We start from the raw sequence: 15702 nt of genomic DNA on the forward strand, positions 1-15702 counted from the left end.
AGAATTAAAATGCTCAATTTTTGTAATTTTTCAATAATTTCATAATTAGATATGGTTGAATATTAAATGTAAAGGTTTGCATTACTTTATATCTAATTCTATTTAAGACTAGCCTACCTTCAATGACTCTTGTATAAGTAATAAATAATTGATATTTTGCAAATAATCATTGATAATGTGTTTTGAGGATTCCGATGACAAAATTAAAGAACGAATTACTTTTTTGCTCAATGATGAAAACGCACATTTGGATTCTTCAAAGGCAGAATTAATAGGGGAATTAATTTTTTCTTGGAGAATATTTTCAAAGCGTATGGATACAGAGAGCGCAGACCAATTTGCAAGTAGATTTGTACACCTATTAGGGAAACATATCTTTTCACAGTATTATACTTCAAAGAGCAAAATTAAACGCTTTTACACTCATTACGAAAATCCTTTTATAGTTTACTTGCATGTTTTATATTTAAAATTTAGTTTAAAGAACTTTTCTGGTCCAATTTCTTGTACAGACCTATTAAATATCCTGTTTGGTAATTGCAACGCAGAATTTTCAAAACTTTTATATAGAATTCACATTTCTGAGATTCAGAATATGCTTCTTTTATTGTCCTCTTATTATTTAAATATTAATTGGGTATATATTTGCAAATTAATTCCAGGGGTGTCTAAAATTAACTATTCTCACGATGCATGTTTCACTCAAAATATTAAGAATGGAAATGATACCTCGGGTTTAGATCTTTTTAACTCTAATTTTCCTAGATACTCCATCCATTTAAGTTCGTTTTGGATTTTGAGGGATTGTATTTATATTGTTTTTTCGTTAATTTATCATTCAAAAAGTAAAAATCTCAATGACTTTATAATTGATAATTATTGTGGTTTATTAAAGGACTTAACTTATCAAAAGACTTTATTATTGACTGGGCCTAAAATTTCTAATACGAATAAAAGACTCACGGGATTATTTAAATTAAAGGAAAGGTTTTGCATAACCTCTGCAATCCCTTTGATAGAAGTGCTAATGCAGTTTATTTCAAATTCAAATGAGACAGAGGCAGTCGTTAATGAAATAATATCCAGAATATCTAACGAATATCCGATTGATTCAGGACTATATTTGAAAGACACTAACTTCTATTGCGGTGAGAGTCATTCAGGAATTGGTATATCAAGCCCACAATTTGGAGTTTCTTTAAAACCCTCTTACAAGTTTCCCGATTATAATACATGTATTGATATACTTCTTAAGGGTGGAGAATTTTTGTATGTGTATCCGACACCGAATTTTCTTAATCGTTTAATAAAGAGAATAAAAGGTCACCATACTTTTAATGCAGGAATGGTTGATTTTAGCAATAAAAATGTAAATGAAAACAGATTAAGTACATTATTAGAAGAATTTTTTCCTAAAGTAATGTTTAAACTATCTAAAGACTTGACACATCTTATCATTGAAGAGATATCAAATGAAAATGAGACTAATTTTAGAAGCTTGTCTGCAGTTAATGTTGATGCTTATAAAGGGAAAGGAATTAAGTCTATTTTTAAGAGAGGAACAAAGAAAAAAAAGATTCCTGTTGAAAGTATCATCGCTGTGAACATTGGTTATTCAACAAAACCAGAGTCTATTCCCATGCCAACTCCTGGAATGCATATACCTTGTTTTTGTTGCATCCAAAATGAGTTTGATGACACTTCATTATTTTTCAGAACACTGAATATCCAAACAAATAAAAATTGTTTAAAATTACTTTCTGTTAAAGTCCAAGATTTATGTGTTAAACAGTGGCATGCTATTATTAGGCAATTCATGGATTTGAAATTCCATCAAGTTCCAGCAAATAATACAACTTCAAAAAGCTTAATTAGGATTACTAAAAACAAGAAATATAGTAAAATAGTTAATCCCTCGGAGACTAATTTATACAAAATAATTGATAAATGGTATGAAGAAGTTCTCCCAAAGTGGGGAACCCACTGGAATTGTAATTCAATTCCTATTTCAATTCATAATTTATCTTTCAACGGAAATCAACATATTTATAAGAATAGAAACGAATCAGGATATACAAAGCAACATTTTGGAAAATATTTAAAGAATATTTCTCAAACATTTCAATCTGATAAGTTCAATTTCTGGTTTTTCGGATCTCATTGGTTAAATCAGAATACTAGTATGCACATTTTTGTGAATAGGCCCAAGCTAGCCGCATTAAAATCACTTCAAAATTTAAAGGGGTATTCAATAGAGAATATTTGTCCTAATGAGAATGGGAATAGCGTATCCAATTGGATTAATTTTTTGCAATATAAATTATATAGCACGTATCCTTTACACACACTTCCAATTATTGATAGGGGAATAAGATTTGGAGCTCCCAATTCACAGCTTTTGAGTGATTTATGGTCGATTGGAATTCCAAATGATTTGAGAAGTAAAATTTGGAGAATAGCATTAGGTAATGATTTGAAGATGTCAAACGAACTTTTTAATATTTTGCATTTACAAAGCAAATTAAATTTAGATATGGGCGATGACCATCAAATTAATTCTGTCATTTTTCGCTATGCACTTGAAATACAATATATTTTCTATAATAAAAAAAAGAATTCTAACACAGGTAAGAAGTTATCACCGTACATTGAAAGGAAAGTTGAAATTTTAAACTCTTCCGCATCACTTTACTATCCACACTTTTTTTTAAAGAAATGTGGGTTTGCAAAGGAACTTGATTACTCGACTTTTAAATATGAAGAGACCGACATTACAATTCCATTAATAAACACGGATGAGTATTTTATTGATATTAACAGTGTTTATATTTCGAAAAGAGTTATAAAAACTGATTTATTAGAAAATGAATTTTTCGCCAATAGAAACAGTTTTGAACAGATTCACAGTTCTAATGATATACACTTGATCAATGATTTCAATTCGAAATCAATGCCTACTTTAGATTTTTCTTCATTAGAGGCATTAATATTAGCTAAGTTCATTCAATACCATGAAGTTCCAAATATTCCCCATGATTCATTTTTACACGAAAACGTGGATTTGTTGAAGAAAAATGTTGACGATCCAGGTTCGATCACAATAATTAAGGGGTTGCTTGATACAATTGGAGCATTGATTTCACATATACCTAACATTGGCTTCCAACCTTGCTTAATAAATTATTTATCTGTATTTTTGATGTACATGGACCCTCCTGGAGCGTTTAAATGCATGTTAAATTTTATAAATTCCTTTGACTTTCTTTTTATTTCAAATGATATAACTTTAAATGCATTTGAAGGTCTTGAAAGATGTTCAGTTGGAATGTTATCAGAGCCTTTAACTGAAACCTTCCTTTTTAATTCGCAATATTATAATCAGTTTCTATATGATAATGATTGTATTTGGATTTTATTTTCTCACATTTTTCAAAGCCTTGTATATTCAAAATTACCTCAGCTTTACCAGCATTTGTTATATACAATTGGGATAAATTTTGAAAATGTAGTTGCTCCGTGGTTCAGACACATATTTATGGATACACTATCACTTCCCGTTGTACTTATTATTTGGGATAATTTTCTTTTGCTTGGGTTGCCTTTGCTTTTTCAAGCTGGTCTTTCCTTGTTAAGGCTTTGTGAACCACAACTTTTGAAATGCGAAAGTGTTGTAGACGCTTTGAATCTTCTATTGAATAATTGCAACTACAACTCATTCGTAATTAAAACCGATTCATTTTCCACTACACTAAGAGAAATGCAAAAAGTATGTGATGTGACCGAGATCACGTCCATTACTTCACAATACAAGTTGATAGAACAAAAAAGATGGATATTGAGAAGCCAACAATCAATTAGGAATTACCTTCTCAGTCAAGGATATTACTGCACCTCCACCCCGAACACTCCAAAGGGAAGATAGTTCACATAATTCGTCTCTACAGAAACCACCACCTATTGCAAAATCTATGTTTAGTACTGCAGAGACAGAAATTGCATGTTTACAAAATTAAAAGTTTCTCTATCCTTTCTAAATAGCTAAGTCAAATTAGTTTGACTAACTCAATCGATTGGAAAGTTCTTAGACTCTAGATGCTCATATAAAATTTCTACCATTAAACCATATTAAAGGTCATTAGGAATTGCCGTAGGGATTTAATTCTTAACTTTATATACGTAAATGTTCGAGTCCGTTGAACCAGCAAATAGCGTTTTACCGTCATTTGACCAGGTTAGTGAGACGCACCATGGCAAACCATTCTTTATTGGGACTGGTGGAGCGAACTCTGCGACTGGTAATTTGTGCTCCAACTCCCAGATACGTATGCACTTATCAGTTGCAGCACAAAGCCAGTAGTTACAAGGCGAGAAGCAGAGTGCATTTATTGAGTGGTTGGCGTCCAATGAATAGAGATGTTTACCTTCACTTACATCCCATAACATAACAACGCCGTCCTTACCTCCAGAAGCGCACAAGGAGCCATCCGGAGCAATAGTGACAGTGTATAATACTGAAGAGTGGCCTACAAGATTGCAGGTTGGCTTGAACTCATGGCTCCAGACCTTAACAATCCTATCCCATCCACAAGAAACAAACAGAGGCTGGCTTGTCGACGGCGAGAAACGCACACAAGAAACCCAATCGTTGTGTTGGCCATCTAAAAGAGTATACATACAAACTCCCATTGCATTCCAAACTTTAATAGTATGATCGCGCGACCCTGAAATAATCTGTCTGTTATCTGGTGACAATGCAACAGAGAATACGTCAGAAGTGTGACCTACGAAGTTACGGACTGATTTCCCTGCATTAACATCAAATAATCTTAAGGTTTTATCGCAGGAGCCAGATACAACGTAAGACCCATCACTTGAAACTGCAACATCATTAACCGCTTGGTTGTGACCTGTTAGGCGAGTTTTGGCCAAACCTATCGAGTGCTGATCCTTATTAGCATCACTTAAGTTCCATACGAGGACACTTTTGTCACGACTTGCGGAAACTACAATGTCTGCGTTATCAGGTGGAGCTGCTATTGATGTTACCCAATCAGAATGACCTGATAGACACCCAATGTATTCTAACGAACTTTCCATTGTAAAAACTATCACAAACTTGAAACTTTGTGTTCCAGGCTCTATTTGCTACGTTAATAGACGATTCAGTCAATTTTCTTTCTCAGCTGTTCTAGACACGTCTTTGCAGTTTTATTAAGACACGACAAGTTCAAGCTTAAAAAAATGACTTGTCGAATAATAATATATAATCAAAATATTATTATTATTGCCGTCTCAAAAGTACCCGCCTTAGCAATTAAATAATATTGCGCTTTACTAGAAAAGAAGTTTTGAGAATTAAATGAAATTAATTTAATAGGGAAATTTGACTTATTTGAAAATGCAGAAATATTTTTACAAGAAAAATTTTAATATTTTTCGTGGCGGCTACATGTACCTTAATTTTAGTGCATGTATTTACAAGTATTACAGAAGTTTGAATTAACAGTTTTTTAGTTATAGAATTTATATAAATGATTTCGTATATTCCTGAAAATACTATGAATTTCAAAAAATACGAACTAATTAAAGAGATAGGGAGTGGAACTTTTGGTAAGTGGTTTCTTCATGAAATTGCACAAATAATAAATTTAGGTCGCGTTTGGATGGCAAAGGATTATGATAGCAATGAGCTTGTAGCAATAAAAAGAAGGCCGAAGTGGCAAAATGCTGTAAGGTATGTTTTAGATTCATTTTTTTGGTTAATTATTGTTTTTCAGCCGTGAAGTTGAGGCAATGGAAGCAGTTAAAGGTGAAAAGGGAATTATACAAATTAAAGGATGTTTTTATAGTTTAACACCCGGAGGAATAATTATGCAAAATATTGTGATGCCGTTAATGACAAAAAGCCTAGGTACTTTCATTAGAGAGAATAGAGCATTGAGAAAGCAAAACTCTTCACATAGAATATCTCCAAAATTGGTAAAAAATCTTTCGTTTCAAATTGTTAAGGGTTTGGTTGCATTACATTCATCTGGATATACTCACCGTGATTTCAAACCTGACAATATATTGTTGATGGACGTGGATGATAGTGAAAGAGAGTTTCCCATCATAAATATTTGCGATTTAGGTAAGCTTTAATTCGAATGGTTATTATTAATTTGCTTTAGGGTCTTCAAAAAAACTGTTGAATAATAGTATTAACATGCCCTATGTGGTCAGCAGGTTTTATAGAGTAAGTTTGAGTTTGAAAAACAGGTCAATATAAATTCTTTCAAGGCACCTGAATTATTGTTGGGAAGCTGTGATTATAATGAAAAAATTGATATTTGGGGTAGGTGGAGTTCATATTTGCAAATAAATGTAATTTCCTTTAGCTTTGGGTTGCATTTTTGCTGAGTTGCTAGCACTTGATCCTATTTTTGTTGGTAAGTATTTATTTGATTAATAAAGATAAATTTTCAATAAATCTCTTAGGCCGATGCCCAGATAAGTATAGAGATAATAAAGTTAATTATATCAAACAAGGAGTTGATGAGCCATTTCAAATTTTGAAGATTATTGAAGTATTGGGAAGTCCCAGCTCGAATGATGTCGAGTTACTGAAAAAAATGATTCCTAAATCGATAAATAAGGTACTAGATGAGTGCCTTCTTACATCTGGAGTTTCTTCAATCTCATTTCTGGAATTATTTGAAGGATTTTTTACAAAAGAGTATGTTTTAATCAATTTTTTCATCAATTTACATTTCTTAGAGAAAGATTTCTAATAGAAATTATTTCTAAATGCATGCAATGGAGTCCTACTAAAAGACCGTCAGTAAGTTGAATAAAAAATATTTTCAAATGGATTAAAGTCGCTTAAGGCTATTGAAATATTGAAGAGCAAATATTTTGAAAATTAAATTTATTTTTTGTGATTAATATTCTTGCAAAATTGCATTGTGGGGTTTGGTTTTGCGCTTTTTTTTCCTTAGTTGCATGCTAAAAAATTTTTGTTATTAAATTTATAACAACTATTTAAAGAGAATGGATTCAGAATCAGAAAGTGTATTGGGGATTTCTGTAGATAATCGGAAACTGCACTTAAGTAAGTTATTTTTACATGAATTGAATGCAGATTAAAAAATTAGACAAAATTTACAAAGATATAGGTGAAATATTGGTAAGAGTAAAGGAGCTTACTGAGATTGATAGCGCTGCAGAGGCGTTTGATTATTCAAGAAGAATAGAACATCTAATGGCTAATTTTGAAAAAACTACCAAAACTAACAATGAAAATAAATTGGTAAAAAGTATTTTAATTAAAGAAATATCTGGCATTGAAAGCGAAATGGAAACGCTTAAATTGGAGTTTTATAGAATTTCGAATCGGCTTTCTGATTTACTTAAAGAGAAAGATTACTTAGAATACGAGTTAAATAAGCTCAAAAATAAGTACAAATTAACCAATGCTGAATTGAACGAAATAAAAAATAATTTGTCGGCGAGATATGAGGAATACAAAGAACATACAAAGGCTAACAATTGCATGAGAAAAGAGGTCGAGGATTTAGAACTGGCAATAATCTTGGAAGAAAATGCAATTTCTGAGAAGAGGAAGGAACTAAAAAACTTGGAGATATTTAGTATTAGAAAGGAAACTGAAAAGAGAAAGCTTGACAAGCTAGCCTCCCAGGCCATTTTGGAATTAAAAAAAAAAGTCAAGGTGAGAGAAATTATCGAAGATAGAGTAAACAACGGCCCATCAAACTCCATTCCAATAAAAGTTCAATATTCAAATAATGAATGCGGAAGCCTGAATAAGGAGGAATATACAAAGAATCAAAATAGGGTACTCACTAATGGGCGTGCGAAATTATGTAGCTCACTACAAAACATAAAGATAAAAAGAATCATAACACAACAAATGATATGAGGTATTCTTATAAACCATCCAATACCGGTTTAGCTTCTTTTTGATGGAAAATTTCGGCAGGTTCCTTACCTTTCTCCAATCTTGTTTTAAAATCCATTATAGTCTCTTTGATCCCCGTCTCTATATCAACTGTTGGCTCCCAATTTAAAATTTTAGTCGCTCTAGAAATATCGGGTTGTCTTTTTCTAGGGTCATCCATTGGAAACTTTCTGTATGATATTTTTAAATCGGGGTCAACAATTTTGCGAATTATTTCACCTAGTTCTAGTATTGAGATCTCATTAGGGTTTCCTAAATTTATTGGTACATTGTCCAAAATCTTTTCCCTATCAAGTTTCATTAGTTTATAAAGTGCGTCAATCATATCAGTAATGTAACAAAAACTCCTTGTCTGTGTTCCGTCGCCATATATAGGCAACTCACGATTGATTAATGACGAAAGAATAAAGTTCGAGACCACTCTACCGTCATTGAACAACATTCTAGGGCCGTAAGTATTAAAAATTCGAGCTATTCTTACATCAACTCCATGATTTCTATAATATTCCATACAAAGAGTTTCCGCAATCCGTTTTCCCTCGTCGTAGCAACTTCTAGTTCCAACGGTATTCACATTACCGTAGTAAGATTCACTTTGAGGGTGAATTAATGGATCACCATAAATTTCAGATGTAGATGCAAATACAACTTTCGAATTAGTTCTCTTGGCTAACCCTAAAATATTCATAGTCCCTATAAAACATGTTTTTAACGTATATATTGGGTCCTTCTGATAGTGGATGGGGGATGCAGGACATGCAAGGTGATAAATTTCTTTGACCTCTAATCTGATATTGTCAATAATATCGTGCCTAATTATTTCAAACCTCGGGTTATTTTTATAAGCAGCAACATTACTTACATTTCCACTAAAGAAGTTATCCAATGCAAGTACATAATAGCCCCTACTCAATAAATACTCAACTAAATGAGAACCAATAAATCCCGAAGCTCCAGTAACAAGTACAGTAATATTCGACATTTCACTAAATATTTAAATTTGGAATATAAATGAATAACCTTCCCAGTCAAAAAATGGAAAATCAAAGTGTACGCGCCTTTGGCCACATGATACCTTAGCGCCATAAGCGGCAAATGTGTGTAGAGTGTGTGGGTATCCTTTGCGTTTCCCCACATGTCGAAAAATTGTAATATTCAACTTTGTAGAACAATTTCAAGTAATATAAACTTTGAGTGGTGAAGCATTTACATTTATTACCGTAAAATATTTCCATTTTCCCAGATTTTTAAGCTCATATCACCATTCACAAGCTACTAAATTTATAATAAGGTAGAGTTCAGAATAAATTATTGGTTGCCTTATATAATTTAATATGGGAGGTTGTAAATCAAAGGTTGACAAGCATATTGAAGACAGAGAGATTCCACAGGCCCCAGAATTGAGGGTTGAAAAACGACCTCTAGTTGAACTTCAGGATAAGATAACATACGAGGGTGAATGGTTAGGAGACAATAAGCATGGATATGGTGTTCAAAAGTGGCCAGATGGTGCCATTTTTGAAGGAAACTTTGTAAATGGAACAGCCAATGGCTATGGAGTGTTTATTCATACTGACGGTGATAAATACGAGGGTGAGTGGCAGAATGATAGGGCGCATGGCCATGGTACATATACGCATTCTGATGGAAGTAAGTATGTAGGTGAGTGGAAGAATGACAAAAAACACGGTAAGGCTATTGAAAGCTGGGTTGATGGCAGTAATTTTGAAGGAAGTTATGCATATGGTCTTAAACAAGGCTTTGGAAAATTTTCATGGCATGATGGCTCAAAATATATTGGTAACTTTGACGCGAACCAAATTAATGGCTATGGAATTTACTATTGGAATGATGGGAGAGTATATACGGGTTATTGGCTGAAAAATCACATGTTTGGTTATGGCAAATTTGATTGGACCGATCATAGATGTTATGAAGGGCAGTACATTAACGATAAAAAAGATGGCGATGGAAAGTTTACATGGCCAGACGGTAGAGCATATATTGGCCAGTGGAAAAATGGAAAACAACACGGAATTGGCATATTCTATAACATTAAAAAGGAAGGTAAGGTTGGGGAATGGCGAGATGGAAGTAGATTGAGGTGGATAAAATCTTCTCTTGAGAATGGCGAGTTGGTTGGCGAGGGTTTGAACTTAAGGGAAGAGTATTCCAAGCAAAGGGAGGAGCTTTTGAAGGCAAGTGATTTGTACGAAAACTATAGAAAACTTCCAAAGAATGATATGGAGCTGCAGCAAATGAGGATACTGCAAAAGTTCGATGAATACCTGCTTACTCTAAGCGATTCAGAAAAAAGCTTGGAATCAAATAAACAAGCTGCCTCGAATGCTTCGGTAAATACTAATAGGAATTCTGTCACACAATTGAATAACAAAGATCCTGTCCTTGAAAATGGAGTTCGGGAAGCGGAAAATGCTGGACATATGCAGATGAACACGGACAATTTGCAGATTGAAGAGCCCAAAAGTGAGCAACAAAATTTCGATGATTCAGAGAATACTGCTGAATATAAAAATTCATGCCTGCTTGAAGAGGGTCATGACGAACAAGAAAAGCCTATTACTGCCACTCTATTAGAAGAAAACCTTCAAATCAGTACGGAATTAGTAGATCAAGGCCTTGCTGATGACAACAAAGACCCTGTAACTATTGGTGTCGATTCTATTTCGGATGTATTAGACAATTGTGAGAAGAAAGGGGGGGCTTTAGAAAACTGTGGAGCAGAAAGTTCCGATTCGAAATTTGGTAGCTTAGAGGTAAAATCTTGCAATGATGCGGATGATACCCAAAAGCTGGAACAAGAAATAAAGGAAGTTTTGACAGAAAATGTAGATTCGGAATTGATAGCAAATTCACCGACTGATAGGGATTTGGAAGATATAGCTAAAAATAAAGGATTCGAAGATTCAAAATAGGGTAAGAATAACAGGTACCCAGCGAAACGATAGATTTGAAATTATATGTATATGAGCTTAGTTTCGTTGTATGAAGTTTTTTTTTTGTAAATTTATGAGATTAAAAGCATTAGTATTTTTTTAACAAATTATTTGCGCGGAGTTTGTCTTAATTCACTTTAAAAAATCATATTTTATTTATGTCATTTGATAATAGACGGAGGTTGTTAGCATTTGAGTTTTGCGAATATTTATATAATGATGGGGATGGGGCGTTTATTTCTACTGAATGGTTTCAGTACTCAACTGAAAATAAATATTCCAGGCTTGTCTTTGCACTCACGTCGCTTTTGAATGGTAAAGATACGAAACTAAACTATTTAAAGGATTTCCACTTAGAAAAAAGCACAGCTGAATTATATGAAATTTGCAAGTACGATCTTTTTTCAGTTAAAAATTCAGATGATAAATGTATTTTTGATCTATTCACTAAACTCAAACAACATGTTAATGCTTTAAATTCATGCTACATTGGGCTTGATGAGTTTAAGTCTTTTATCAATTTTTCGGCAATAAATAAGAAATACGTAGTATATCTAATATTTTGGGTTGTAATTAACTTTTTCGAAAGTATAAAAATTATTGAAAGTGATAAAGAATTTAACCAAATTATCACTAGTTATTTGAATTTGGCATATAATATTGACCATACAATTTGGGATTTAGTAGTATCAGATTATATATTTTCACTGAGAAAAAAAGGAGTTATTGATATTAATTCAATTCCTATTGAACTGAATGACGAAGTTGAAACGCTTTTTTTTTTATTGGTAAGTCCATATAGTATTTGCCCAACTTTGTGTAGCATATTTATATTATTAAAATCGAGAGCAATCGGAAATAATTTTAATTATATTAACGAGAACTCATTCATTAATTCAGTCATAAATAAAATTATTATATTGATCACAAATACTTTGAAGAAGATTAGCCCAGATATGGCAGAGCTTTCGTTTACAATAACTGTATGCAGGATGATTTCAAACATTTCGTATGATTTTAATAATGAACTAATTCAACAATTATTTCTATTAAGAGATTATCAAAACTCTATTACATTAAGCATAAAAAGTATAAACCCATTATTTGTTAACAGGTTTATTTTATATAGCTTCATTTCAATAGAACAATTATGGATAGAGATTTCTAAGGATGAAGGATTTTTTTCAACAATAATTAACCATATTCCTCCATTAGAACTTGCAACTTCAATTTTATCACTTATGAATTCAGACAAACAATTTACAAAATATACAGTAATTTTAATCGTTCTTTTCTCACTTAATAATCAATTGTCTAATACTGGTACTGCGAATGGAAATACGATCGAGATAATGAAAAAGTTAGTAGAAATCCCCAAGGAACCTATTGAAATGGTAATAAAATATTTTCTGTTCCCAGATTATACACGAAACTCAACTACCGAATCAAATTTATACATATTCTTCAAACTATTATCAGATAATATCTGCAATACATCAATTTCACTAAACATAGTGAAAAGCATTTCCAACTTGATTCAAATAAACTATTTTTCATTATCTGATACATTTCTTTACAATTATTTGGAATCATTTCCCAAATTGATTAAATTTTGTAATGCGAATCAAGAAATTCCTAGATCTAAAAATGAGGAAAGATTCAGCCTCTTAAACTTCATAAATTCCGGAGGATGCACAATAATAGACGAAATGTATTGGTTAAATTCAAACCTGATGCATTTATTGTTAAATGGGATTGATATTGAGTTTGAACAAATTTTACCATTTATTCACGCCTTATCTTTAAGCATTTCCAATATACAATATACCATGAATAATCAAAATTTTAAGTACAATCATTCAATTAATAAAATTAAAGTTTCTTCAAATGAAGGCCATTTTAATGTTAATAAATTAAATCATCTAAATATAAATAAATCTTCAAATTTTATATTTAAAACTAAAAATATTGACATAATCATAATATTAATATTAGATTACATATCTGATTGGATTAAAAGTAATGATAAATGTATTTCTTTTGAATGGTTATTGAAACAATCAAAAACATTCATTAATTCGAATATATATAACGAATATATGCAAGGATATTTCTCAATATTTTTTATTTATTTGTTCTCTAGAATAATTGAGTCAGATAAATTAGATAGAAAGTTAATTGCAACAAATCTTCATATTATCCCTTGGAGGGGTATGTTAAAATGGATCGATTCTTGGGAGAGAGTATATCTTCAAAGTGTGCTAAACCCTAGGACCTGGAAGGTGATATTCTCTGAAGTGGTTGCAATAATTATCCCAGAATCTCTGATAATACCATCAATTCCAAATGGTTTTTCTGAAATTCAAGCTCAAAATTTTTCTCTGAATAATGTAAATCTTTTTAAAGAAAAAATAAATTTATGGCTAAAGGATCGTAGGAGTTCATTAGAATCTCTAAAAAGTAAGGTTTCATTCTTCGTAAGTACTAAATCTACACTAAAATGGCTTGAAATGTTTTATTTTGAACCGAATATGGCAGTTTATTTTACACTTGAATACATATTTATACGTGATTCAGTGTATGTTAAAGATCGGCATTTTCAAGAATTATATTTTGAGATATGTTCAAATGAAACAAAACTTAAAGAATTTATTACAAATCCTGATATATATATCAAAAATATTAGCAACTATTTATCTGAAGATAACTCAATTGAAATACTATGCAATATTTCACTAATAATGCTTTATTTTCATGAAGTAATCAAGCACAAAAACCCCATTATTAATCATTTTCAAAGCGCAGATTTTGAAATTTTTTGCATTATCTGGAACAAATATGCAAACTATAGTCAAACTGAAGATCGATTAACAAGTAAACTTATGTCGATATTTTTTTCTAACATTTTCTGTAGAAATACAAATATTGTTCAACAAATTGTAGAACAAGGATTTCAGTACAAAAGACTCAATAATCGTGTAGATTTCAATATTTATCTCGAAAAAACACGCTCATTTATTGATAGAGTTTGCTATAATACTCCACAAATAATCTGTGATCATACCATTTTACCCAAAATAGCAAATAGATTGGATAAACTATTGAATACTAGATCACTTATTGATTTGTGGGGGAAATACAGCGTGACTGATAGTAAAGTGTTCTGTCTGGATTTCCAAATAGAAAACCAAATAATTCAGTGTGTTTCTTTGTTATCATGGCTCTCAAACATTATTATCCTCCCATCAAAGTCAGTATATTATTCATTAGAAGGTTCCTCGAATGAGAAAACAGCATTTCTACCTGTTGCAGAGAGATCTGTTGTTAGAGTTTTATGTATAACTCAGGATATAATAAATTCTCGACTTGACGGTCAAATTTACCACAATTTGATAATCAATTTCAATATTTTATTAAAACATTCTGCGCACTTTATTATTTCGGTAGCAAATTCATTTCCACAACTCAACAAGGCACTAAAAGATACCTTATCTGCATTAAAGCAATTTATGAGTGACCATTCACTATCAAATTCCTCAATTCACCACACTATTAATAAAATTGACGAGATACTTTAACAAAAGTGAATGGCGGTAACCTTCAGCGCCTACCTTTTTCTTGATGGTAATTTCAACTATTTGATTTTTTTATACTCAACAATATTGGGGAATATCCCAGCTTATTTATTATACTGAAAAGTTGTGTGTGCTGTATTTAGGAAATTTAAATATACACTTTGAAGACGTTACAAATATTTTAGTTTGGCGAATCCAGAAACTTAGGAATGAGGAAGAAAAAGAACTCTTCAAATATAAATAACGAAAACTCTATAGTCGAAAATATTGAAAGACTTCCCTCTCTTGGAAAGGTTCCTGAGCATGAAGGCGCAATTTTAATGAGCTCAGAGATTTCAAAAAGTATGAAGCGTTCTTCTTCTCGAATTTCCGATGAATTGGCTATTTCTTCTTTATTAAGTAATGCGAAGTTTACTTTATCTGTCATAAAAATCGGTGGTAATACAAAGACCAAATATGAAAAAAACACTTATGGCTTTATAGTTGTTCATATTCTGTCATGCAAGGCAAATTCTCTAATTTATACATTGGATAACAAATACGAATTTATAATGTCTAATGGTAGCTACGTGCATATTCCTCCTAACCATTTCTTTTCCTTTAGAAATTTATCTAATGAGCCTGCAAAGGCATCGTTTGTTGTATTACCGAAAAAAATTAGACAAATTGAAAGTGAACCTGCATTTCATCAACTAATTGTTAATTGAATTTAGACGAATATTTTACCAATAATTTTTTTTTTTTGCGATTCAGTGAGATTTCATTTGGTTAGCATTCTTAATTCAACCTGTGTCAAGAGAAACTATTTAAACAATTTATCAGTTTTATGATTGCGCCTACGCTTGATTTTTACTTAAATACATTAACCTTACAAAGCAAATAATTTAATTATGTGTAATTAGCTAGATTTCGAATGATCTTAATATTCTTTTCATTAGTGTCATCGATATCGGAAATTAAATCTTAACTTTAATGTAACCCGTTATAACATGAGGAAATTTTTCATTATTTATGGGTGATAGATATTGAATCAAGATTTTCCATAAATTAAAAATAGAGTATAATTGGAGCTAGAATACATTTAATTCGAATTGACATCTTTATTGCAAAATTTGACAGCTCTGAAACTTTTTAATCATGAAACATCGCTTTCATTAGTCCATTAATTCTAGTGCACCCAATCATCGTTATATCTAAAGAAAACTACATAAAA

General features: G+C 31.6%; 8 protein-coding genes across 8 annotated transcripts; 6 read left to right on the plus strand and 2 right to left on the minus strand.

The window, feature by feature from the left end:
• Positions 1–175: 175 nt before the first annotated feature.
• ELE39_001932 (TBC domain containing) lies at positions 176–3922 on the plus strand (the record flags this gene model as incomplete). Its single annotated transcript, XM_067345655.1, has 1 exon — positions 176–3922. The coding sequence occupies one exon, from the start codon at positions 176–178 to the stop codon at positions 3920–3922; it is 3747 nt and encodes a 1248-aa protein (XP_067199543.1).
• Positions 3923–4155: 233 nt separating this feature from the next.
• Positions 4156–5097, minus strand: ELE39_001933 (guanine nucleotide-binding; the record flags this gene model as incomplete). Its single annotated transcript, XM_067345656.1, has 1 exon — positions 4156–5097. One exon carries the CDS (start codon positions 5095–5097, stop codon positions 4156–4158), a length of 942 nt encoding a protein of 313 aa, XP_067199544.1.
• Positions 5098–5793: 696 nt separating this feature from the next.
• On the plus strand, positions 5794–6141 carry ELE39_001935 (kinase domain-containing; the record flags this gene model as incomplete). The annotated part of the gene is made up of 1 exon (XM_067345658.1): positions 5794–6141. One exon carries the CDS (start codon positions 5794–5796, stop codon positions 6139–6141), a length of 348 nt encoding a protein of 115 aa, XP_067199546.1.
• A 973-nt stretch (positions 6142–7114) lies between these two features.
• Positions 7115–7918, plus strand: ELE39_001936 (uncharacterized protein; the record flags this gene model as incomplete). Its single annotated transcript, XM_067345659.1, has 1 exon — positions 7115–7918. The coding sequence occupies one exon, from the start codon at positions 7115–7117 to the stop codon at positions 7916–7918; it is 804 nt and encodes a 267-aa protein (XP_067199547.1).
• Positions 7919–7925: 7 nt separating this feature from the next.
• On the minus strand, positions 7926–8939 carry ELE39_001937 (dTDP-glucose 4-6-dehydratase; the record flags this gene model as incomplete). Its single annotated transcript, XM_067345660.1, has 1 exon — positions 7926–8939. The coding sequence occupies one exon, from the start codon at positions 8937–8939 to the stop codon at positions 7926–7928; it is 1014 nt and encodes a 337-aa protein (XP_067199548.1).
• Positions 8940–9291: 352 nt separating this feature from the next.
• Positions 9292–10893, plus strand: ELE39_001938 (phosphatidylinositol-4-phosphate 5-kinase; the record flags this gene model as incomplete). Its single annotated transcript, XM_067345661.1, has 1 exon — positions 9292–10893. The coding sequence occupies one exon, from the start codon at positions 9292–9294 to the stop codon at positions 10891–10893; it is 1602 nt and encodes a 533-aa protein (XP_067199549.1).
• Positions 10894–11072: 179 nt separating this feature from the next.
• ELE39_001939 (uncharacterized protein) lies at positions 11073–14492 on the plus strand (the record flags this gene model as incomplete). Its single annotated transcript, XM_067345662.1, has 1 exon — positions 11073–14492. One exon carries the CDS (start codon positions 11073–11075, stop codon positions 14490–14492), a length of 3420 nt encoding a protein of 1139 aa, XP_067199550.1.
• Positions 14493–14698: 206 nt separating this feature from the next.
• ELE39_001940 (uncharacterized protein) lies at positions 14699–15196 on the plus strand (the record flags this gene model as incomplete). The annotated part of the gene is made up of 1 exon (XM_067345663.1): positions 14699–15196. The coding sequence occupies one exon, from the start codon at positions 14699–14701 to the stop codon at positions 15194–15196; it is 498 nt and encodes a 165-aa protein (XP_067199551.1).
• Positions 15197–15702: the final 506 nt, after the last annotated feature.

The sequence above is a fragment of the Cryptosporidium sp. chipmunk genotype I genome (genome assembly GCF_004936735.1).
Source record: "Cryptosporidium sp. chipmunk genotype I strain 37763 chromosome Unknown contig_2, whole genome shotgun sequence".
NCBI lineage: Eukaryota > Apicomplexa > Conoidasida > Eucoccidiorida > Cryptosporidiidae > Cryptosporidium > Cryptosporidium sp. chipmunk genotype I.